This window comes from Plecotus auritus, assembly GCF_963455305.1.
Source record: "Plecotus auritus genome assembly, chromosome: 11".
Lineage (NCBI taxonomy): Eukaryota > Metazoa > Chordata > Mammalia > Chiroptera > Vespertilionidae > Plecotus > Plecotus auritus.
The window spans coordinates 19753116-19779151 of NC_137777.1; the positions used below are offsets into that span (position 1 = coordinate 19753116).

At 40.3% G+C, this 26036-nt stretch overlaps 1 protein-coding gene across 1 annotated transcript in view; it reads right to left on the reverse strand.

The window, feature by feature from the left end:
* The window catches only part of NUDCD1 (NudC domain containing 1), a 65537-nt gene extending 39558 nt beyond the window's left edge, over window positions 1–25979 (reverse strand). Inside the window, exons 1-2 of the mRNA XM_080646552.1 lie at window positions 25751–25979; window positions 12117–12271 (exon numbers count right to left, since the gene is read on the reverse strand). Of these exons, the coding sequence (XP_080502678.1) occupies window positions 12117–12271; window positions 25751–25868 (273 nt within the window). The 5' untranslated portion in view covers window positions 25869–25979. The remainder of the gene's footprint in view (window positions 1–12116; window positions 12272–25750) is intronic.
* Window positions 25980–26036: the final 57 nt, after the last annotated feature.

The window sequence follows — 26036 nt, forward strand, 5'->3', positions numbered from 1 at the left end:
GCACTGAGTAAGGTGTGTAGACAGACACGTGCTAGCATGTTAATGTTTATCATTAGAAAGAAAAATAAGATTGGATTGAGACTGGTGGTAGGGAAAAATGGGGGTAAGGGGCAAGTTTCCTTTTTGCTTCAATTAACTGCTTGTCTATTTACTTCCCTGAGCAATTTAAGTGTTAGAGACATAATTCAAAGATATTAATAAAATAGAACGGGACTGCTTGTTCAAAACAGTTTTTTCAAAGTAAAGCTTTCTAGTGATCTCCACACACACCCTTCTCGGCATCTCACCTAATGAGTCCTTATTAGGAAGGAGGGAGGGCTAAAGTTAAGTCACTATTCTTCATTTCTTACCTAATTATTAAGGTTATTTTAAGTCATTTTCTTTTAAATACAAGATTACACATGACTGAGAGTTCTGGAAGTCTAACAGATAAATTAGTGCAATATTCAACAGAATGATTAAGATAGTCAAATATGTATTTGTGAAGCCAAATTAAATTAAAATACAAAAGAAAACACAAAGTATTTCTCTTATTTAAATGACTAGAGGCCCGGTGCAGGAAATTCGTGCACAGGGGTGTGTGTCCCTGAGCCCAGCCTGCACCCTCTCCAATCTGGGACCCCTCAAGGGATGTCCGACTGCCCGTTTAGGCCCGATCCCGGTAGGGCAGTCAGACATCCCTCTCACAATCCAGGACTGCTGGCTCCCAACTGCTCGCCTGCCTGCCTTCCTGATTGCCCCTAACCGCTTCTGCCTGCCAGGCTGATCACCCCCTAACCACTCCCCTGCCAGCCTGATTGCCCCTAACTGCCCTCCCCTGCCAGCCTAACTGCTCTCCCCTACAGGCCTGGTCACCCCTAACTGCCCTCCCCTGTTGGCCATCTTGTGGCACCCATCTTGTGTCCACATGGGGGCAGCCATCTTGTGTGTTGGAGTGATGGTCAATTTGCATATTACTCTTTTATTAGATAGAATAGTTTAAGTGAAAGCAACATGAATATTCCTGATTTTTAAAATGATAAATTGCAATTTTTAAATTGACTCTATGCAAAAAATATTTCCTCCTGTAATATATTAATAAATCTTAAGTTACAGTATTAAATTATTTTTTAATAAACTCCACTGACAGTTTTACGAAGTATTCTCACAATTACACTTTATGTAATTGGTATCTATAATGTCCTGGTCCCACCTGATCTTTTTCTTCTAAACAAAATATGATAATGTAACTATGTTCAAGGCTACTAAAAATCATTCTGAGGAAACATTTCACAGGTGAATTGCAAAAGAATTAAAGTTTCATTGATAAATAAAACAGGGAATGGCTATCATGTAAAAGTATTGTATTAAATAAGTGCTTTGACTTTTTACCATCTTATTTAATTGTTAACAAATCTGATGAAGTTGAAATTATTATCCCTCTCATTTTAAGAAGATAAAGAGCTCTGTTTCCAAAGATTAAATAATATGCCTGGGTCTCCAGAAAATGACAGTGTAAATTTCAAAAAAAGGCTAATGTTCTTTCCTGTATTCCACACTTTCTTGAAATGAACCACTTCCCAAGTTTTTCTAATCAAATGATACTTCAGACCTCACTGATAGAATATTCCACCCCCAAAGTCCCACTATGAATACAACTACTATATTCAGTTTTTCTTCACGTTAATATATTTTTGAAAACATATTTTTACTGATTTCAGAGAGCAAGGAAGGGAGAGATAGAATCATCAATGATGAGAGAAAATAATTGATAGGCTGCCTCCTGCACGGCCCATACTAGGGATCGAGCCCGCAACCTGGGCATGTGCCCTTGACTGGAATCAAACCTAGGACCCTTCAGTCTGCAGGCCAACGCTCTATCCACTGAGCCAAACCAGCTACGGCTTCATGTTAATATATTACTCAGTATTTTTATTAGATTTCTGAGTCAATAAAACATAACAAAAATGATAATGTCTATACATTGTAAATGACTAAATAAATAGTAAATAAGTATTGTTGTTGTATAAATAGTTTAGGGGCCCCTTAATTTCATTTACAAGAAGACAAGCTTTGAACTAACAAAACATTTTTCTAACATTTATAGAAAGGGTTACTCAAGTTTAAAAAAATGGTCAAGCAGAATTAAGTAAGAGTACCATTTACTAGTATTATTAGACACTGACATTTAAAATTTTGCCCTTTTAAAAGGAAGTGATCTTTCTCTGGAGAAAGGCTTTCATCACTAATAATTTTTAACTTTACTTGAAAAAATCTTCCTCTTTCCTTTTTTTGTGTGCTAAGGCTTAAAGAAAAGGTTCTAATTAATTGCTGTTCAACTAAGTAATATCTCTCCATAACATAAGCAGACAGTGCCAAGAACTTACTCTTTCAATTTTTTCTTTAACTAGGAAAATTAATGGCTCCATATTAATAAACTCATCCATAGAAAATAAGCTGAGATTCAGATCCAGAGAGGAACATACTGGCACACATTTGAGCTGGACTAACAAATTGTTGTGACCTGTCACTCCAAGGCACAGCCTCACAAACGCATGCTAACAAAAGGAATCCAGTAACTTTGCCTGAATCTTTAAGTGTAATTTAAAGATGCACCACAAAATGACACTCTTCTAATGGACAGAAACTAGTTTTTCAGGTAAATGGAAAACAACATTAAGACAGAATTAATTTCCTAAATAAGAAAATGATGAGATTAAAATAAGCCATAATATCATAATAAAACAAAGTAAAAACTAAATTTTGCTTCCCTAAGGCATTTTCTACTTCCTAAGTATTCTTCCTCCCAATTGACATTTCTCTAAAATTGTAAACCCACACTTAAACTGACTTAGAAGTATAATGCCTCTATAAATCTGTGTTGAAATGCCGCCACCTGCTGGCTCCTGACAAAATCTAAAGTCCAGATAATGGGTGAATTTCGTGTCATAAGCCCCACAAGCCTTCACTTTAGCCACAATGATGTTTTGCCTAAACTTAACAAGGGTGGTCCTTTGTACACCAGGCACAGGAAAGAGCCTCTCTGGGACTGGAGCATGTGTGACTTTGACTAAAACAAAACAACACACGAAAACAAAACAAAAAAACTCCCCACGAAAACCAGACAATAAAATGAATATTAGAACTGTTTTCTGCTATAAAAAACCCAATGTGTAGGGAGTGGTCAATAGTCTTCACCTGCCCCCCACACAAAACTTCCAAGAGCAAATAGAGAATTTTTTGCTCACCAGAAAAATAAAAATAAATAAATATGGTATTATTCTGTAAATAACCAAAACCTGGTCCCTGAAATAAAAGCAAAACCATCTGAGGTGTCGCATAAAACGCAGATTCCCAGGCCACGACCAGCCCTGACATACTGAATCAGAATCTTTGGGAACAGTAATCTGAAGTTAGCTCTTTTTTTATTTTTTATTTTTTTAATCAGTTGCTCCCTATGATTCTGATGTGTAATACAATTTAAAAGACAAAACTGAATTAAACAGAAAAAATACTAAAACAACCCAAACACCGACCTTGAAACATCACATAGTACTAATACCTTCTAAAGTTTGATTAAGAAAAAATAAAGAGGAAAAAACAACAACAATTTTAAGAGCATCATATGCATGCAACTTTACAGGAATAAATTTGAAAGCTTAAGAGGAAATGATTTTCCAGCAAAACAAAACAAAATTACAAAATTACCCAAGAAACACACAGCATGAATAAACCAATAACCGTAAAATAAATTGGGTAGGTGATTAGAGAACTACCACTGAAAAGGACAATAGGATACATAAAATATAAAAAAACACATCTTTTCAGTTTTAAACTTTTCCAGTGCCAGAAAACTCTCCTTTAAGGAAGCCAGCAAAACTTTAATCAAAATCTAACTGAGCCCTGGCTAGCTGGCTCAGTTGGTTAGAGTACTGTCCCGCACACCAAAATGGTTGTGGGTCGATTCCTGGCCAGGGTACTTACAGGAGGCAACAAATCAATGTTTCTCTCTTCTCCCCGATTCTCTTCTCCTCTCCCCTCCATTCCCCTCTTCTGTCCTTCCTCTCTCTAAAATCAATAAACATCCTCAGGTGAGGGTTAAGAAAAAATCTAATAGATTAAAAAGAATAAAATAAAAACTACTATAACTTGTGAAAATAAATACAAATATTCTAAGTAAAATGTCAACAAATAGAAATCTAACAATGTATCCAAAAAATAATATACTCTTACCAAAAAGGATTTCTAGGAAATTAAGAAACTTAACAATTTTATCATTCTAAATCACTACATTGATAAATTCATGAAAAACATACAATATTAATAGGTGAGTGCTGAAAAGACGTGATAAAATTCAGCAACCATTCTTAATAAAAAATATTAAATAGAAACAGAAAGTGAAGGAAACAACCTTAAAACAATGAGAGGTTTTTATCAAAACCAACAGTATTTTCCTAAGTAAATTTAAAACCTACTACAATTAAAAACAAGAGCTAAACAGGGATACTTGCATTCCCCATTATTAGTCAGCATTGTCTCGAGGTTCTATCTAGTAGAGCAATAAGATAAAAATGAAACAATATGGGGATGTTATTTCCATTTTCATAATCATTGGAAAGAAGAGATAAAACCATTTCCTTTGGTTGATGAAAAAATTGTATACTCTGAAAACCTTAATGGAAGTAAGTAAAATAAAAATGACTGAATTATGAAATAAGATGGCTGTTTATAAAACAAATAAGCACTTAGAAAATAGAAAAAACTATATTCTATTAACAGATAAAGAAATTATAAAATACTTAAGAATAAATTTAATAAAATGAGCATAAGTTCAAGGATGAAAACAATTAAGAACTGGGAAAAAAGACAACTTGTAGAAACTTTCTCAGAGGTCACCCATTCTAAATTATGGCTTCCTTAGTGTTTACTAGTGAAACTTAAAAAAATAAACTTTTAATTTTATCAAGATGCTAAACAAATTTAAACATACATTATATATATTTGGAAAGGTATAGACTGCTTTGAGTATGTATGAACATGTGCCAAAAGAGGTTGTTAATTCAATGTCAAGTTCAAACTGGGGAAGTGAAGGAAAGAGGCACTTCAAACCCTACTGAAAATTAATAAACTGGAAGAAATTTATTTTGTACATTGCAGCATTGCCAATGCCTACAGTAATGCATAATATATAAGTAGGTATGTAATAAATATTTTGAAAGTCAATTATATGTATATGTATACATTTTTATATATGTATCCTATATAATAAAAGTTTAATATGCAAATCGACTGAATGGTGGAATGACCAATCGGTAGAGGGTGGGGCCGGCAAGCAGGCAGTGCCAGGCCAGCCAAGGCACATGCTAGTGGGCAGAGAGAGGGGTCAGCAATGGGGGGGTAGTGGAAGGTGGCAGCGACCAGTGGCGGCACCATGGTGGTGGGATGGGGATGTGCCAGCCAGTGCCATCCCTGATAGGCCGGCCCAGTCGCCTCCCACAGAGGGAGGCCAGATTGCAGCTTAGGACATCTCCTGAGGGCTCCCAGACTGTGAGAGGGCACAGGCTGGGCTGATGGACCACCCCCCCGCAAGTGCACGAATTTTCATGCAATGGGCTTCTAGTACATACATACATATATACATATATACATACATATATACATACATATATACATATATATATAATCAGACTTTGTGCTGAGTTAGGCTTATAAAAGTCAATATTCTTAGAGAATTTTGAGATTTTAGATTTGTCTTCCTAAACAAAATATAACAGAATCTTAAAAACATAAAAGCCATTAACTTTAAAAGACACAATAAAATGCATAAGAAACTATAAAGAGTTATTATAGAGTGTCCATAGAAGCTAGAGAATAGGTCAGTAAAAGGAATCAAAGGTATCTTAGTCTTTACTCTGATTCCATGTCAAATAAGCTACCTTAAAAACACTACAGTAATTTGACCCTTGAACAACATATATTTGCACTGCATGGGTCCACTTATACACAAATCTGTTTTTTAAATAAATCCCTGTTTTTCTTTTTATCTGCTTTGGAGTCTGCAGTTGTGAAAGACCAACTGTATGCATTGATCTATGCCATTTTATATAGGGTACTTGAGCATCTGTGGATTTTTCCTGGAACCAACCCCTGGCAGATACTAAGAGATAACCAAATTTTGGGGGAGTCAAAAGTTATATGTAGATTTTCAACTGCAAGGGAGTTGGCACCCCTAAAACCCAAGTTGTATTTAATTTCCTATGGAAACTTTTAAATAGAGAAGAAAAATATCCTAACCAGTCCACACTGCTTATCTATAGTATTTCAAATGCAATCGTTAAACTTTCATTCCAGATTCCCAGTCTTAAATCTTGTGATTTAATTTGGAATCAGCATCCGAAATTGTGATTATTAGTGGGTGAACTGATAAAACCAAGATTTTGGCCCTAAACCGTGACCTTATCCCCACTCCTCCCAGCCAAGCACACTAATAAAACATTTCCTTCTCCATACTACTTCTGCATCTTATCCCTACTTCCACTGTTACACGTTATCAATTTGTAAGTGTATGTGCCTACTAAGGACATAGTAGCATTCAATAAATGTTTGTTTAAGAAATAAATATTTCTCATTCAATAAAATGATTTATCTCAATAAACAAAGACTCATATATTACCCAGATAATAAGAGGAAGCTCCAATCAAGAATGCAAAGCCAACTCCAATGAGCAAGAAATAAACCAGTCAGAGAACGGTATCACATGATCTCACTCATATGCAGAATCTAATGAACCAAATAAACCAGTGATCAAAAATAGACCCAGAGTCATAGAAGCGTGAACAGACTATTGAACCTTAGAGGGAAGGCAGGGGACAGTGGGTGGGAAGAGATCAACCAATGAACTTGTATGCATATATGCATGACCCCTGTTCACAGACAATGGGGTGGTGAGAGCCTGGGGAAGGGGGAGGGGGACAGGAGCAAGCTGCAAGAGCTTAATGGGGGGAAAAAGTGAACCTATGTAAATACTTGAACAATAAAGATTTTTTTAAAGTGATAAAAAATATTAAATATTTTTAAAAAAGAAAAAAAGAACAAACTTTAAACAGCTGTTATCCATTCAACAACACACTGGCAACCCTTCTGCCGAGTCCTAGAATTACACAAATATAACAAAAACCACAGGCTAGACCAGGGGTGGGCAAACTTTTTGACTTGAGGGCCACAATGGGTTCTTAAACTGGACCGGAGGGCCGGAACAAAAGCATGGATGGAGTGTTTGTGTGAACTAATATAAATTCAAAGTAAACATCATTACATAAAAGGGTACGGTCTTTTTTTTCTTATTTCAATAGTTTTATTCATTTCAAACATTTTAACAAGAAGAATGTAAACACTAATTATTATAATTTGAAACTTCAAAAAATGGAGGAATCATAGCACAATAACATACCTTATATTGAAGATGGCAAAGGCAAAATAAAATTGCCTAACAAAGGAAAGGTACAAAAGCCTTTCAAATTAAACTTAAATATAATAAAATAATTTAAAACTAAAACAAATAGAAAAGAACAAAATGTGTAAACAGTAAATGAAACATTTTCTTTAGTGCAACTTCCAAATTATGCCCGGGACGTAGATGTAGATGGCAATGTAGACTGGGTTGAAAGGTTTTTGGTCTTTAAAACATCAACTTCAGTGGGAACAGTGTTGTTGGTCTCCTTTTTAGCTAATACTCTGATACTGTGCTCTCCAGGGGCGTGTCTCCCCCTACATCACCACGATAACGTGTCTACGCATTCCCAGGGTGATGTCGGGGGACGCGTCCGCGGGCATTACAAGGAGCCTCTGGAAGATTGAGAGGTTGTTCCTTCTACTGAATGGGCGGATATAAATCCGCCCACTCAGAAGAAGGAGCTGCGGCCGTGTTTCCTGACGTTGCCATGTTAACACTGCTGCTGGTGAAGGAGCGGAGGGGAGAGCAAGAGAACCCTCCGCTCTTTCGGCTCCGCGGGCCGGATAGAACAGCCGACCGGGCCGGATCCGGCCCGTGGGCCGTAGTTTGCCCACGGCTGGGCTAGACCAACAGTCAACAAACTATAGTCCATGAGCCAAATTGGACCTATTGTCTGTTCTGGTAAATAAAGTTTTATTGGAATGCAACCACATTCATTCATTTACACATACTGTCTACTGCTGTTTTCACACTACTACAGCAAAATTGAGCAGTTGTAACATAAAACCATTTGGCCCATAAACTCTAAAAGATTTATTATCTGGCATTATGCACAAACAATTTGCTAACCCCTGGCCCAGAGCAAATTCATATAGTTCATGGAGATATGAGAGCCAACGGTTTAAATGTTCTTGGGGGAGCAAAGATATTTATCAAGGCGAGCTTCCTAGATGAAATATTAGCTGGGACTTAAGTGAAGACTGGGAAGCAGACTGACAGAACTAAGAGAGAATATTCCAAGGAAGAGCTGATCACATGGGAAAAGGACTGGAGGCAACAGGCTTTAGGGCATGTCTCAGGAACTGCAGGAGTGTGGTATTACGAGTGTAGTCTGCATAAAGCGGTGAAAGTCAACGTTGGCGAGAAGGGCATTATAAACTTCATATGCCAAGAAGAATTTGCATATTTTATCCATGTACACAGGCTTCAAAATAGGCACAAGATCACTTGTACAAGTTCTAAAATAAATCGGCCAGCGGACAGCAGAAATCAGAACATGCTCTGTTTCTTGCTTCTGTTCCCCTTTCTGCTTAGTTATCATAGGAACTCCTATTGCCTTCAGGTAGGTGCTTCTGTCCCTGAACCAAATGCTAAGGGTATAGGAAAAGAGAAAAAAAATCATCCTAGGAAGAAGAGGAATTTCTGAGAGTCAATTCAGGTAGACCTCATGGAAAATTTGAACATGAAGATTATGTTCCCAGCGATTTTTTTCTAAATCCAAGAAATTCTTCACACTCTGATAGTTGTGATTCATGATTTCAGATTATTTACAGAAGTTGTACCAGGACAGTTCTTTTAGGTCATGGTGCATGTTTTTACAGCACTGCACCTGGGGAATCATGAAAGAAAGGGAAAGGGAGCAGGCTCAGCCTGGCCTGCGGGAGGAAAGGAAAGCTCAGAGGTTCCCTATTATTGCCTCTTCCATGCCTGACTACTTGGAGATTGATGGGGATTAACTCATATGCTTAAATACCCTCAGATCATTCATAACTTCTGTTAATTTTTTTTTTACCAGACTGTAATACAAATGCGCTGGGCAATAAAAGCTGTTTTGTTTTGAAGAACACAACATAGATAAAGAAGTAGAGGCCTGGTAGACGAATTCTGCATGGGTGGGGTCCCTCCCAGCCAATCGGGTGGTCTCGCCCAGTCCCAATTGGGCCGACCTGGGGGAGCACAGTGACCACCAGGGGGCAGCTCCTGCGTTAAGAGTCTGCCCCCTTGTGGTCAGTGCGCATCATAGCTACCAGCCGGCCATCAAGTTGTAAAGGTTGCTTAGGCTTTTATATATATAGAAAGAACTAGAGAGATAGGAGAGGCAGTGTGTGGTAGGTAGATGTGGAGCTTCTGAAGGTATGAAGCGGGGAGAAGTGGAGAGAAATTACAAAAACAAACTTTGCTATTTAAAAAAAAAGAATATATACCACTTTGTGCTTATATATGATGAAAAAAAAACCCAGACACATAAAAAACAAACCATTTCTAGAAAATAGATAAGAAACTAATTTTTAAAAAGTTACAAAGGGAATATGGGTATTGAAAACAAGAGAGATAAAAGATGAGACCAGAAAGACTATACTATTTTTAATTTTTTTTTAAATCAGATTAAAACATTGCCTATTCTAAAATTACATATTAAAAAATGTAGATTTTTCACATCAATAAAGAGAAACCCACCAAGCTGAAAAAAAATTTTGTCATAAAATTTTGGATTTTGTCAAAAAGTGTGGATTTTGTCATAAAGGAAATATTAAAGGAATTTATGTGAGAAGTGATAAGATCAGACAAGCAATTTAGATTATGCTGTAGACACAATGTAGAGGATGGCTAAAAGCAGCAGAAAGTAGTTAGGAAACTATTAACTGACCATTGACTAGTTATGCCAAATATCCTAACAATGTACTGTGGAGTTTACAACAAATAACAAAACAAAATATATAACAAAAATAGCTCAAAGGTGGTAAAGGAAGTAAAAGAAATATTATTGTTAGATTTATATGTTATTTTTTTAAGTAGGATAATATTAATTAGAAGCAGACTATGATAAATTAAAGGTGAATACTATAATTTCTACAATAACTAATGGAATACTAAAGGATCCCTTATCCTTTGCAACAGTATGAATAGACCTGGAGATTATTATGGTAAGTGAAATAAGCCAGTCAGAGAAAGACATATGACCTCACTTATAGGTGGAATCTAATGAACAAAATAAACTGATGAACAAAATAGGTCTAGAAACATAGATGCATGGAACAGACTGGCAGATTTCAGAGGGGAGAGGGGTGGGAAGGGGATAGTAAGAAATTAACCAAAACACTTATATGCATATACTAGTATGCATTACTCAAGGATACAGACAATAGTGTGTAAAGGCCTGGGGTGGGGTAGAGTGGAGTAGAGCAAAAGGGGAGAAAATGGGGGACATGTGTAATACTGTCAACAATTAAAATGAAATAAATAACAGTAATACAAACAGGTTTATATAAAAAGCCAAAAGAGAAAACTAAATGGAATTTTTTAAAAAAAGATTAATTCATACAAAGGGAAACAGAGACACAAAAGAACAAAGAATAGATGAAATAAACTGAAAAGATGGTAATATAAACTCAACCATATTAGTTATTACATTAAATACAAAAGTACTAAGCCCTCCAATTAAAGGACAGAGATTCATACTGAATAATAAAAAAAAGACCGTACTAAATGTTCTTTATAAGACATACACTTTAAAAATAAGAACACTGACAAACTGAAATTAAAAGGATAAAAAAGATCCTATCTAATAAAAGAGTAATATGCAAATTGTCACTCCAACACACAAGTTGGCCACCCCCATGTGGTCAAAGATGGCTGCCCCAATGTGGACACACGATGGCCACCACAAGATGGCTGGCAGGGGAGGGCAGTTGTGGGTGATCAGGCCAGCAGGGGAGGGCAGTTGGGAGGGACCAGGCCTGCAGGGGAGGGCAGTTGGGGGGACCAGGCCTGCAAGGGAGGGCAGTTGGGGGCTACCAGGCCTGCAGGGGAGGACAGTTGGGGGTGACCGGGCCGGCAGGGGAGGGCAGTTAGGGGTGACCAGGCTGGCAGGGGAGGGCAGTTAGGGGCAATTGGGCCGGCAGGGGAGGGCAGTTAGGGGTGACCAGGCTGGCAGGGGAGGGCAGTTAGGGGCAATTGGGCCGGCAGAGGAGGAAAGTTGGGGGTGACCAGGCTGGCAGGGGAAGGCAGTTAAGGGGCAATCGGGCCGGCAGGGGAGCAGTTAGGCGTCGATCAGGTTGGCAGGGGAGTGATTAGGGGGTGATCAGGTTGGCAGGCAGAAGCAGTTAGGGGCAATCAGGCAGGCAGGTGAGCGATTGAGAGCCAGCAGTCCTGGACTGTGAGAGGGGTCCCAGATTGGAGAGGGTGCAGGCTGGGCTGAGGGACCACACCAACCCCCCCATGCACAAATTTCGTGCACCAGGCCTCTAGTAAATAATATTTATTAAGAAAGCTAGCATGGCTATATTATTTCATAATTCTAAAAAGACCAATCCATAGCAAGCAAAACAATCCTAAATGTTTGTACCTAATTAACACTTAAAAATAGTGTTAGCTAAAAGGAAAAATAGATCATAGTTGGGGATAACCCATCTCACATGAAGAAAAGAGAAATGAACAGTTTCATCAACACTGATAAACTCATTAGAGTAGTTGCCCACTGGTGGGAGTGGAGGGGAATAAATATGTGTAGGAATAGGAACAAAGGAAAAAAAACCGTAATAAAACAAAAATGAAGCCTTACAGACTGATGATAGGATTCTCTATATTAAAGGTATGTGTACATCAATTCCTTGAATATAGGATTCAAAGTGAAAATTAAGGATCAAATTTATTAGAAAATCCTACTTATATATATTTTCCTTACCAGCATCACTGTTAAATTCATAATTCTTCCAAGGTTATCAATGTAGTAGACACTGTCTTGATACCATGAATCACAGTGAAGGTAATTATACATTCCAAAAGCATGCATGTGTTCCAGTGTGTATTGATCATCTCGAAGTTTTACTTCTGCCACAGCTGAAATATAAACAAAATAAACATACACATAAAAAGTTTTGCCTCAGATTGTTCCTTTCTTACAATACCTACATGGCAAGAGGCCTTCAGGACAATTCACTATGCTGTTCATCCAAAAACAATTCTGGGCACCTACCAGAAACTGTATGCAGAGGATAAATAGTGTGTAGAACTGACATGGTCCCTGCCCTTTCAGAACTTAGAACATGGTGGCTACCTCTTCCTTGTTATTATGAATAAAAAAGAGAGATTCTAAAATTGAAGGATTTCCTACCTCCTGGGCAAATATTAAGTCTACTTCATAAAGTGTTTTTATACTTTAAAAAATGCTTTTACCTATATTATCTCTCATTGATTTTTACCACACATTAAGAAAGCACGTTTTTATTATTTCACTAGGAGGCTGGTGCACGAATTTGTGCGCCAATAGGGTCCTTTGGCCTAGCCTGGGGGATTGAGCCGAAACCAGCTCTCCAACATCCCCCAAGGGATCCCAGATTGCAAGAGGGCCCAGGCCAGGCTGAGCGACCCCACCAGTGCACGATCGGGGCCAGGAAGGGATGCAGGAGGTTGGCCAGCTGTATAGGGACCGCAGGAGGGCTCCAGGGCATGTCTGGCCAGTCTTGCTCAGTCCCGATTAGCCAGACCCTAGCAGCAAGCTAACCTACTAGTTGGAGCATCTGCCCCCTGGTGGTCAGTGCACATCATAGGGAGCAGTTGAGTGGCCTTAGCACATCATTAGCATATTATGCTTTGATTGGTTGAGCAGATGACCGGACAACCAGACACTTAGCATATTAGGCTTTTATTATATAGGATTACACAATTATGGAAATAAATGTGAGCACAAATAGTGATTTCTGCAATGTTACACCACTTTTTTCCCAAAAATGGAGAACAAAACACTATTATACCTGGAACAAAAATAAAGTTTCCTACTAAAAAAATAGAACTTTTTCCACTAGAGCATTAGCTGCTTCCATAATTTTATTTTACTTTTCTCCAGCTTTACTGATATAATTGGCATAAAACATTCTATAAGTTAAAAATGTACATCATGATTTAATACATGTATATATTGCAAAATGATTACTACAATAAGTTTACTTCACACTTCCATCATCTTACATAGTTACAATTTTTTCTTTTAAAGAGAACTTTTAAGATCTACTCTCTTAGTTGCTTCCATAATTTTAAAATTTGCCAAATGTGATTTCTGCCTATCACTCCTCCTTTTTTCCATACACAGGAACCCTTACCATTCAGGGCTGCCCATGCACTAGAACTATTTTCTGCTTTAACAGGAAATAAGTGAACCAAGCTGAGGCAATACCTTACCTTAATATAAAACTCATCTTACTATATGCTAATTGGAAGTTTTATTCCAGAATGCTCACCTGTTCCTAATTCTATTACCTACTTTGAGTCCTGGCTTACTTATATCCATTCATTCATTTATTCAACAACTATTTTAATAGGCACCAATGATAAAATGATGACTAAAGAGCACAGAATCTATCTCCTTAACACTTATGACCGAGTGGGAAATGGACATTACTCAAATAAATGCATCAGTAAATACATGATTAAATGTTTTTAAGAAAAATTACTGGGGGAGAAACCAAGATGGCGGCATAGGTAAACACCTAAACTGCTGCCTCGCACAACAATTTCAAAACTACAACTAAAAGACAGAACGGACACCATCCAGAACCACAGGAAAGCTGGCTGAGTGAAAATTCAACAACTAGAAGGAAAGAGAAAAGCTCACAGAGAATTGGAGGTACGGCAAAGGGGCTTTGTGCGCGCAGAGAGGAAGGGCGGCTGAGAGCCTGGCTGACTTTCTCTGGCGGAAGGGGGAAGGAAGCCTCCGACCGCACTGAACCCCAGTTCTGACTGCACTGAACCCCAGTTCCGGGCAAACCCCTGGGGACCCACGCTCTTACGGGGGGAGTCTGGACTCTCGGGCAGAGACTCGAGCTGGGAAAGGCAGAAGTCTGAAGGCGCACGCGGGCCAGTGCGCACAAAGGCTGCGGAGGTTGCCACAGGCTTTCCCTAGTGGAAGGGAGTCAGAGGATCCTGACTGCACTGAGCCCCAGTTCTGACTGCAGTGAACCCCAGTTCCAGGAGAGCCCCTGGGGACCCACGCTCTTGTGGGGGGAGTCTGGACTCTCGGGCGGAGACTCGGGAGCCGGGGAAGGCGGAGGACTGAAAGCGCGCGCGCGCGTGCCAGTGCGCACAAAGGCTGCGGAGGTTGCCACAGGCTTTCCCTAGTGGAAGGGAGTCAGAGGATTCTGACTGCACTGAGCCCCAGTTCTGACTGCAGTGAACCCCAGTTCCAGGCGAGCCCCTGGGGACCCACGCTCTTGTGGGGGGAGTCTGGACTCTCGGGCGGAGACTCGGGAGCCGGGGAAGGCGGAGGACTGAAAGTGCGCACGTGTGCGCGTGCCAGTGCGCACAAAGGCTGCGGAGGTTGCCACAGGCTTTCCCTAGTGGAAGGGAGTCAGAGGCTCCTGACGGCACTGAGCCCCAGTTCTGACTGCAGTGAACCCCAGTTCCAGGCGAGCCCCTGGGGACCCACGCTCTTGTGGGGGGAGTCTGGACTCTCAGGCGGAGACTCGAGCTGGGGAAGGCGGAGGACTGAAAGCGCACATGCGCGCAAGGGCAAGGCTGACAGGAAGCCAAGACTGAGACTCCACCCCATCCAAGCTGAGCACAGAGGCTATTGCAATTTGGCAAGTCTAATCCTATAAAGCTGTCTCCAGCACCGAACTTCTCCCAGCATAGACACAGCTGATCCTTACAGCCAACTGGCCCGGAGGTCAATTCTTCCCAGTGATACCAACAACAATAAAGACTTAATTACAACAAGGCTGTACACACAGTCCACAAAGGGGTGCACCAAGAGTGGCCACCTCAGGTTAACTGGGGAGGCAGACCCACTGGGCCATATAGGAAACCTAGCACACAAATTTACCCTACCAACTCAGGGAATCAGTGAAAATGCGGGGTCAAAGAATCAGATCACAAACGAAAGAAATGGAGGAAAACAAACGACTGGATATAGAATTCAAAACCACGGTTATAAGACTTTTTAAGAATATCCTAGAAAAGGCCGATAAATATAACGAGACCCTCGAAGATATGAAAAAGGACCAACTAGAAATTAAACATACACTGACTGAAATAAAAAATATTATACAGAGACCCAGAAACAGAATAGAGGAACCCAAGAATCAAGTCAAAGAATTGAAATACAAAGAAGCAAAAAACACTCAACCGAAAAAGCGAAAAGCAAAAAAAAAAAATCCAAAAAGTTGAAGATAATGTAAGAAGACTCTGGGACAACTTCAAGCGTACCAACATCAGAATTATGGGGGTGCCAGAAGAAGAGAGAGAGCAAGATACTGAAAACCTATTTGAAGAAATAATGACAGAAAACTTCCCCCACCTGGTGAAAGAAATAGACTTACAAGTCCAGGAAGCCCACAGAACCCTAAACAAAAGGAATCCAAAGAGGACCACACCAAGACACATCATAATTAAAATGCCAAGAGCAAAAGACAAAGAGAGAATATTAAAAGCAGCAAGAGAAAAACAGTTAATTACCTACAAGAGAGCACCCATACGACTGTCAGCTGACTTCTCAACAGAAACTATGCAGGCCAGACGGGAGTGGCAAGAAATTTTCAATGTGATGAATAGCAAGAACCTACAACCAAGATTACTCTACCCAGCAAAGCTATCATTCAGAATTGAAGGTCAGATAAAGAGCTTCACAGATAAGAAAAAGCTGAAGGAGTTCATCACCACCAAACCAGTATTATATGAAATGCTGAAAGGTATTCTTAAAGAAGAGGAAGAAGAAAAAAGTAAAGATAAAAATTATGAACAACAAATACATACCTATCAACAAGCGAACCTAAAAATCAAGTGAATTAAAAACCTGAGGAACAGAATAATCTGGTGAATATAATAGAATCAGGGGCATAGAAAGGGAGTGGACTGATAATTCTCAGGGGGAAAGGGGTATGGGGGGTTCAGGAAGAGAATGGACAAAAATCATACACCTATGGATGAGGACAGTGGGGGGGAGGTAAGGGCAGAAGGTGGGGTGGGAAATGGGTGGAGGGGAGTTATGGGGGGAAAAAGGAGAAATAATTGTAATAATCTGAATAAAGATTTATTTAAAATAAAAAAAGAAAGAAAGAAAGAAAGAAAGAAAGAAAGAAAGAAAGAAAGAAAGAGAGAAAGAGAGAAAGAAAAATTACTGGGGCCTGGCTGGCATGGCTCAGTGTTTGAGCATCGACCTATGAACCAGGAAGTCATGGTTCAATTCCCGGTCAGGGCACATGCTCGATTGTGGGCTCAGTCCCTAGTAGGGGATGTGCAGGAGGCAGCCAATCAATGATTCTCTCTCATCATTTATGTTTCTATCTCTCTTTCCCTCTCCCTTCCTCTCTGAAATAAATAAAAAATATTTTTGAAAAAGAAAAATTACTGGGTACCATGAGAACAAGTAACAATGGGAGCTAATCTACTTGGGGAGGTTAACAGTAGCTTTCAAAAATTTGAGCCAAGCTACAAAGGATAAGATAGAGTTAATTTAAGAAGTATACCTACCTACCTACACACATACACTCACCTACTTAACACAGGCAGAAGGAAAAGCAGGCAAAAGTAAGAGGAAAAACTTGTGTTCAAAGACCCAAAAGACAACCAAACTGGCTGAAATAACAGCAACAGAATTGTACAAGGAAAGGCTTACAAATGAATGGAGAGAACCTGGCAGGAATTGAATCATGGAAGACCTTTTCTTTACTTATATTTGTTGATAAACTCACTGTTTTATGAATTTTTTAAGCAGGAGAATAAAGTCCAGATTCAAATGTGTAAAAGGATCACTTATAACTACACTATGGAAAACATACCAGAGTAAAGCAGAGGTAAATCCAGGAAGATCTACTAGAAAGCCATTGCAGTCATCGGGTAAAGGACGACTGAAGTCTAGAAGCATTTCAGAAGCATCATCTTATGATGGCTTTGATAGAGACAGAGGACACTGTTTCTATATAGCTCCTGGAAGTGTTTCTTTTATAGGGAACAGTTAGAAATACATATTCCACTGATTAGGAGGGGGACAAACATCAATTCTTGGTTTTCTAGCACCACTGTGTGGATGAAACTCGATACTGCAGAAAATGTGCATGGTACCATAATGGCCCAAACAGTAAACTAGACAATGTGACGCCAAATACATTTTTTTTCATAATTGTCCTGCTGGTGCATAGAAAAAGGCTGCCTCTGGCCCCACATGAAAGAAAAATGTCATAACCATCCTGAGTATACAGGGGAGGCAGAGCAATTGAAAGGAGAAAGGCAGTGTTGAGAATGTGAGGCTGGCCGAGCCCTTTTACAAACCTCCTAAGAGTAGGAGTGAGGGCAGGGAGTCTCAGATGTCGGTTGGGATCTTTGAAATGGTTGAAAAAGAGGAACATCTTTCATGAGGGTTAAGAAGCAAGTATAGTCAGTTTTTATTATTTAACATTATAATAAGTGCATTGGAAATAAAAGAGCTTTGCTGAAAAATCCTTCTCTCTTAGTAAAAAAACTTAGGGCCTAACACAAAGGGGATCTCTCCTAATCTTTAACAAAATTCCTTACAAAACATACACGTAACCTCAAAAATCTTAGTTTTTCACTCAAAAATCGTCTATTGAATGACTGCTATGGGCCAGATAGTGTGCACTGATAGTGGGCAAACACTGATAAATAAAACACTGATAAAAGAATAAAAACACTGATAAATAAATAAATGAACCCTGTTAATGGTGCTAACAACAGTTACAATTACTGCTTTTCTATAATATACTATTATATTGAACCACATGAAACTGCCAATATTCAACTCTTTTGACACCAGCTAAATATGATTCAATCTAATACTTATATACCAGTAAGCATAGTATTTTTTTTAAATGGAAGGCAGAGGCAAAGAATATTAAAACACTAACACCACTTATCTTCTAATTGTAACCAATGAGTTAAGTCTTCTTTTCACCTAGTGACTTAATTTGTTATTTGTGTATAAAGATGCAAAAAAGTAGAGCACAAGTTTGTATTACAAGTTCTGAAGCAAGATTTATGGAATAAGGCAGGGCTAGAACTAGGAGCACTGCTCTCACTAAACTATCCTCCTATGTAATAAAAGCCTAATATGCTAAGTGTCCAGTTGACCGGTTGGCCGTTCAACCAATCAAAGCATAATCTTACATAATAAAAGGCTAATATGCAAATTGGACAAACGGTGGAACGACCGGTCGCTATGACATGCACTGACCACCAGGGGGCAAACGCTAATGCAGGAGCTTCCCCCTGGTGGTCAGTGAACTCCCACAGGGGGAGCGCCACTCAGCCAGAAGCCCTGAGCCAGGCTCACAGCTAGCGAGAGCAGCGGCGGTGGCAGGAGCCTCTCTCGCCTCAGTGGCAGTGCTAAGGACCCCTCAGGGGATGTCGGACTGCAGGCTACTGGACTGCAAGAGGGCACAGGCCGGGCTGAGGGATGTCCCCCCCACCCCCCGAGTGCATGAATGTCATGCACCAGGCCTCTTGTATACTAATGATATGCTAAGGCCGCTCAACTGCTCACTATGACGTGCACTAACCACCAGGGAGCAGACAGTCAACCAGTCAACAAGTCGCTATGACATGCACTGACCACTAGGGGGCAGACGCTCTGACCGGTAGGTTAGCTTGCTGCTGGGGTCCAGCCAATCGGGACTGAGTGAGATGGGCTGGACACATCCTGGAGCCCTCCCGCAGTCCCTCCCCAGCTGGCCAATCTCCTGTGTCCCTCCCCAGCCCCAATAGTGCACTGGTGGGGCCCCTCGGCCAGGCCTGCACTCTCTCACAATCCGGTATCCCTTGGGGGATGTCGGAAAGCCGGTTTTGGCCTGAACCCGCAGGCCAGGCTGAAGGACCCCACTGGTGCACGAATTCAAGGCTGAGAGCTGTAACTGTTCTCCCAACTCAGAATTCATGGGATAATGGATAGAGTACACAGAAAAGACTTCTCTCAAATAATTAGCCTTAGGCATTGCTCCAGACCAGGCTAACAATTCATAAAAGCAACACCCAATTAATCTGTTTCCAAGTAACTCAACTGTATCCCAGAACAAAGTTCAAGAAGATTTATACAAATACAAATATATTCTGCAGCCAACAAGTTAAAATTCACAATTTCTGGCAACCAAATATTATCAGACATGCAAAGAGGAAAGAAAACAAAACTCATTAAAAGAATAAACAATCGACAGAAGTTCAAGACATATCTGACACCGAAGTTATAATTAGCAGAAGAGAACACTAAAACAGTTATTAAAGCATGTCCCATATGATCAAAATGATACAGACATGAAAGATGTAAAAATTATTTAAATCAAACTTCTAGAGATGAAAACTACTGCCGGAAACCAATCATTGTCTCACTAGCAGAAAGGTGTGGAAAAGGAACCTGGAAGGCTGGTCACCTGAAAGGTCAGAGCCAACCACTCCCTATCTAATTGAGACAATGGTAACTGAGGCAACTTCCCCCCCAAATAATCATGTAAATCCTTACTGATAAGATAATCTGCCTGCTACTGGAATTACCTGCCTAAGGGCCATGGGTGTATCCCAAACCTGAATAAAAGGGATGGCAAGGCCAAAGCAAGGCGTAGTCCTCCCACTAGAGGTGGGCTTCCGCCTGGCCCCATTTCCCAAATTAATATTTTTCTAGTCTCTTTGTGTGCGGCCTTCTCCAGAACCCGAACCCTGAACCCGAACCCTGAACCACACGGGACGTGAAAGGGGTTCCCACAAACTACAATTTCTAAAATGAAAATACACTTAGATATTAATGACAAATTAGAGACTGGGAAAAAAGATTAGTGAAATTAAAGGCATGAATATAGAAATGATCAAAAAATAAAACAGAGAACAAAAGGAATGGGGAAAAAATGAAAACAGCATTGATGCACTGGGGTCAACTTCCAGCAATCTAAAAATGGGCAACTGGATTTCTTAAAGGAAAGGAGAGGAGGGGGAGGGGGAGGAATGGAAGAAATAATGGCTGTAAACTTACCAAACCTGATGAAAACTATAAATCCACAGATTTGGGAAGACCAACAAAATCCAAGCATGAGACTCATGAGGAAAGCCATCCCAAACTGCTCAAAACCAATGTAAAAGAAAAAATCACAAAAGCAGCCAGAGAAAATGATGTCATACATAAAAAGGCAAAGATGGATAACAGATTTTTCATCAGAAACAATAGAACCAAAAAGACAATGGGGAAACTGGAAGAAAAAAATTGTCAACCTAGAATTCTATATGTGGCAAAAATGTCTTCTTAAAAACAGGGCAAAATAAAAATGTTTTCAGACATACAAAAACTGAAAGGTGCATCACAAAGACCTACAGGCAGAAAGAAAATTATAGATAAAAAAAAAAAAGTGGATCTACATAAAGGAATGAAGAGCACTAAAAATGGCAACTATAAGAGAAATATACAAGCTTTTCTTATCATTTACATTTCTTTGAGATAATTAACTCTTTAAACAAAAATAGTAACAATGTATTGTGAATTTACAATTATATGTAAAAGTAAAATGCATGACAACAATAGCATGAAGGCCAGCAGGAGAGAAATGGAAATATACTACAGTATTGTAAAAATCTTACACTACATGTGTAGTGTGATATCATTTGAATGTATCATGTAATAAGTTAAAGCTGTATACTTAAAGTCCAAAGCAACTATTAAAATAACAAAACAAAAGCAATAGCCGATAAGCCAACAAAGGTGATGAAATTGATTCATAAAAAAAACATTCAATCCAGCCCAGCCAGAGTGTCTCAGTTAGTTGTGTGTCGTTGTGGTCCTATGCACCGAAAGTACTCACACTCTCACACTCACACACACCCACACACACACACACACTATGGTAACATTAATAAAAAGAAAGCTGGCAGGACTATTTTAATATCAGACAGATTTCAGAGCAAGGACTATCACCAAAGTTAAAGAAGATTATTTCATAATGATCAAGGGGTCAATTTATCAAGAGGACACAATAATCAATGTTTATGTAACAAAACAGCCCTTTAAAATATATGAAGCAAAAACTGACAGAACTACAAGGAAAATTAGAAAAATCCAGAATTATAGTCAGACTAACAATATCCCTCTCTCAATACGACTAGGATGAACTCAAAGTAATTATGCTGACTAAAAGACAACAGATAAAAAGGAATACACACTGTATAATTCCATGAATATAAAACTCTAGAAAATGCAAAAAAACCCCAAAAACTAACATATAGTGACAGAAAGACATCAGCAGTTGCCTAGGAATTGAAGAGGGTATAAGAAGGAATAGAGGTCTGGTTACAGAAAGGTACATGGAACTCTGGGGGAATGACAGCTAAATTTTATATCTTGATTATGGTGAATTCATGTGTGTATACCTATGTCAAATTTTGCCAAACTATACACTTAAATATGTGGGGCCTTTTGCCAATCGTATCTCAATAAAGCTGTTTAATGTGTTATATGAAATAATCCATTATTCACCATGCATGCTCCAGACCTAGAGATAAAGCACTGAGGAAGATGGACACAGGATTCATCAATACAGAATAGTCTTAGCATAGAAAAGACATCGAATACTACTGAGACAGTCTATGAAGTAGCAGGTATTATTGTGACAGTACAGATTCTGAAATGTACAGATTCTAACTCAACAAAGGAATCTCTAAGTAAGTAACACATAAATCAAGACGAAAATATGCAATATGAGTTAGCTAGGTGAAATATTGGGGGGGGGGGGAATATACAAAGACATTTACTGAATGAAATTTCTAGGGAAAAAAACATCTATAACTATCCAGAAATGGAATTGCTGGGTCAAAAGGCAAATACAATTTATAAAAAAGGTTTTCTTGCTTAGTTCTTTGAAATAGAAAAAGACAAAGTGACATATACTGTTTACACAGGAGCGGGAATTTTAGAACCATTTAATGACACTACTTAAGACAAGGGAATGAACCTCCAAGGTCTTTGAGACCAGGGACCGTATCTTCATCCTCACCTCCTAAATGCAGAGCTTCACCCACCGAGGTGCCCACTGACAGCGTGCTGAATTAATGTAAATTCCTTGGGTTAGCGTAAAAGAAGTCAAGCTGTCAGGAGGCGCTCCTGAATCATACCTCACTCTCTCTAGAAATAATTTTTAAAGGAATTAACCTCTTTTTCTTCCTCCTCCTCTAGTAAATAACTTAAGTCCCTCCACGTGAACTTTGTAAAAGTGTTAAGCTGATCTCCCTGTTTCCATCCCTCTCATTTTCCAAATTCAACCTCCACGGAGCCGGAAACCCAGGCATGTGTCCTAACCAGAAATCAAACCTAACTTCCTGGTTCACGGGCCCACGTTCAATCACCGAGTCACAACTACTGGGCTACATGACAGTTTTTAAGAAACATCTCCACTTGGCAAATTAAGAAGTTGAGCTTTTTATGACAGGTGAGCTTTATTTTCTATTGAAAGGCCCCATGAAGAAATCTGGGAAACAATGACAAGAAAGTCCAAAAGATAAACAGTGCCTTCTAAGTCCTGTCACACTTTCCCAGGAGATTTTTTCCCTCCTCTCCTTCATTCACTCAACTTATTGAGCATCTGCTATGCTAAGAGCAATGGCAGAGTAGTGAGTAACGGAGAAACACCATCTTCATGGAGCTCACAGTCTAGTGCAGTGGTCTGCAAACTCATTAGTCAACAGAGCCAAATATCAACAGTACAACGATTGAAATTTCTTTTGAGAGCCAAATTTCTTAAACTTAAACTTCTTCTAATGCCACTTCTTCAAAATAGACTCGCCCAGGCCGTGGTATTTTGTGGAAGAGCCACACTCAAGGGGCCAAAGAGCCGCATGTGGCTCGCGAGCCGCAGTTTGCCAACCACGGGTCTAGTGGAACGAACATATCAAATAATACAGATTTAAAACTATGATTGTACTGCCTTAAGGAGAATGGAATGAAGGAGCCCAAAAATGAAGACAGGAAGGATAGTCAAGGAAGCTACTATAGTTCAGGTAAGAGATAACTGTGATTTAGACAAGGATAGAGGCATGAAGAAGCCAAAATCTTTCAATGGATTTGCTGACAGATTGAACAGAGGGGTTTAATGAAGAAATAACTCCATGACATCAACATAAGCAATTACATAGACCTGCACTAATGGTCCCTACATTTTATGCCTCCCTGGGTCTATGCCATTTGGTATGAGGTTGCTACAATTATTCTAGACGTGACTATATGATTTGCTATGGTGTGTGGAGCCGGCACAGCCAGGTTTGGTGAGCCTGAGAGGGGGCGGTGAAGGATTGAGAAAAGGCAGACAAGAGAAAAAGCTGGGTCTGGGTGCGATGCTGTCCTCTCTGATGGAGAGACAGCACCACAGCCTGAAAGCCACGTCTTTATTTTAAAGCCAGATTCCAGGAGGCAAAGTTAGTGCATGCTTACAACGTTCTTGTGAGTTTCAAATCTACTCAATTACATGCACCTGATCAAGCTTTGTTTACTTGCTGCAACTCCTGCAGCCTGTATCACTCAGCCCCATGGGACCACAGGTTCCGACCATAAGGTCAAGCTTACAACCATAGCCTTTGGCTATAATTATGCTGGGAGGGCTTTGCCCTCCAAGCTAGGACTTGCACATGGCAAGAGGACCATGCCCTCTCATTAGTCCCAGGTTTGAACCTGTCCAAACACTCTCTCCACACAATGGGACAACAGCAAACTTATTCCAAGCAGTAGCTTGAAAAAGTGTTTGTGCACTGCTACTTGTCTCTTGGAGTAAGCCTGGACTAGCCGGCTAAAGAATGAGAGATCGAGTGGAGCAGAGCTCAGTGGGGACCATCTGAAATAACCTTAAGCCAGTCTGTGGCCAAAGAACCCCTAAACATATGAGGAAGTCCAGCCAAGATGAGCAGAGACACCTAGCAGACCCATAATTGAACAAAAATGCACGGATGAGCCCAAGCCACACCTAGAACCACTAACCTGACCTGTAGACTTATGAACAATAACAGAGGAAGAGATAGAAACATCAATGAGATTCACTGATTGGCTGTCTCCTGCACGCTCCACACAGGGGATCAAGCCCATAACCCAGGCATGTGCCCTTGACCGCAAATGAACCTGGGACCCTTCAGTCTGCAGGCTGACGCTCTATCCACTGAGCCAAACAGTCTGCAGGCTGACGCTCTATCCACTGAGCCAAACAGGCTAGGGCTGGGATGACTTTTTAAATGCATAAACTAACTAAACATGGTGGTACCATTTACTGATATGGAGTGGGAGAGGGAATGGAAAAGAAAAACCAAGCTCATTGTATCTTACCCTGGTCAACTCTTACCTAGCCTCCAAAGTTCAACTTAGATATGGATTCCTCCAGGAAGCTTTCCCAGATCTCCCAGGCTGGTTTGGAAAGATTAAGACAGTCCTACCATTATGTTTTGTACATATCCCAATCACTGCCTTACCACATTGTTTTATAAGTATTTTACTTTTCTTCCCAACTAGATAATTGCACCTTTATGTTACAGACTGTCATACTCATCTTGATGTTCGCATGTAACATAAAACAGGGTCCCAATAGATGTTTCTGAATTTTATAAATGAATTAAACACATTACTTATTTGACACTATAAAATCTATTAATCAACTGTCGATCAGTATTTCTCAAAGTGTGATCTACAGACAACATGCACCAGAATCAGCAGGGGTGTGTATTAAAAATGCAAATCTCTGGGCTCTCTATCCTCAATAAAAATGCCATTCTTCACCTTGTTTAAAAAAAAGGTAAAGTGCTGACTATCTGGCCTGCTACAGATAAACAAGTCTTAAGAACTATGGGTACGAAAATCAACTCTTCCTCACAATTTTCTAGAGCTGTTCTCCACAATACAGTCCTTAGGCTAATATCACCCAGGTAATTGAACATGCTCAGAACTACAATGGAGTTTCTCTTTTAAGAAATGGGTGCGACTCAGCCAGAAGAAGCCGGAGCTGGGGTCCTCCAAGGAGGTGTGGCTTCTCAACGCACAGGTTCACAGAAGAGGCTCCAGGGGAAAGCAAGTTCTGAGCTTTCTCCGCAGCAAGGGCCAGGCCAGGACGGACAGGCGGTCTCAGCCCGAGCAGCATCGGCGTGCCGGGCCCCGGAGCTCGGTGCCGGCCCGTGGTCCCGCTACAGAAGAGCTGCGAGAAGGTGGCTCCCACGAAGGTCCTTCTCCAGAAATTGCCACCCTGTGTCCACCCCAGCCCGACGGGCCGTAAGGAAGGCCCCGGGTCAGAAAAGAAGAAAATGCGGGAAGGGTCTGGCCCTAGGCATCCGAAAGGGAATAGGAAAAGAGTGCAAGGGGACGCCGCCGCTTCCCACCTGCTTCTAGTTCCAGCTCGTAACAGGGCAGCGGCTCGAGGGAGAGTTTGTAACCCTCGAATCGGGGATCCAACAGGGGTCTCTTCACCCGCAGCGAGCAATTAGCGGCCACCTCCATAGCCTCCCAGGATCCTAGCGGGAGAATTAATAAAGCTCTTGTTGAAAGGTCCGCGCTTCCCTCGTTGCACTGAGGCTGGGAGGCTGCGTGGGTCCCATCCCATTAAACACTGCGGTGCAGAATGCCTTCTGGGAAATGCAGTGCCCGTGAGAGAGTTAATTGTTGCAT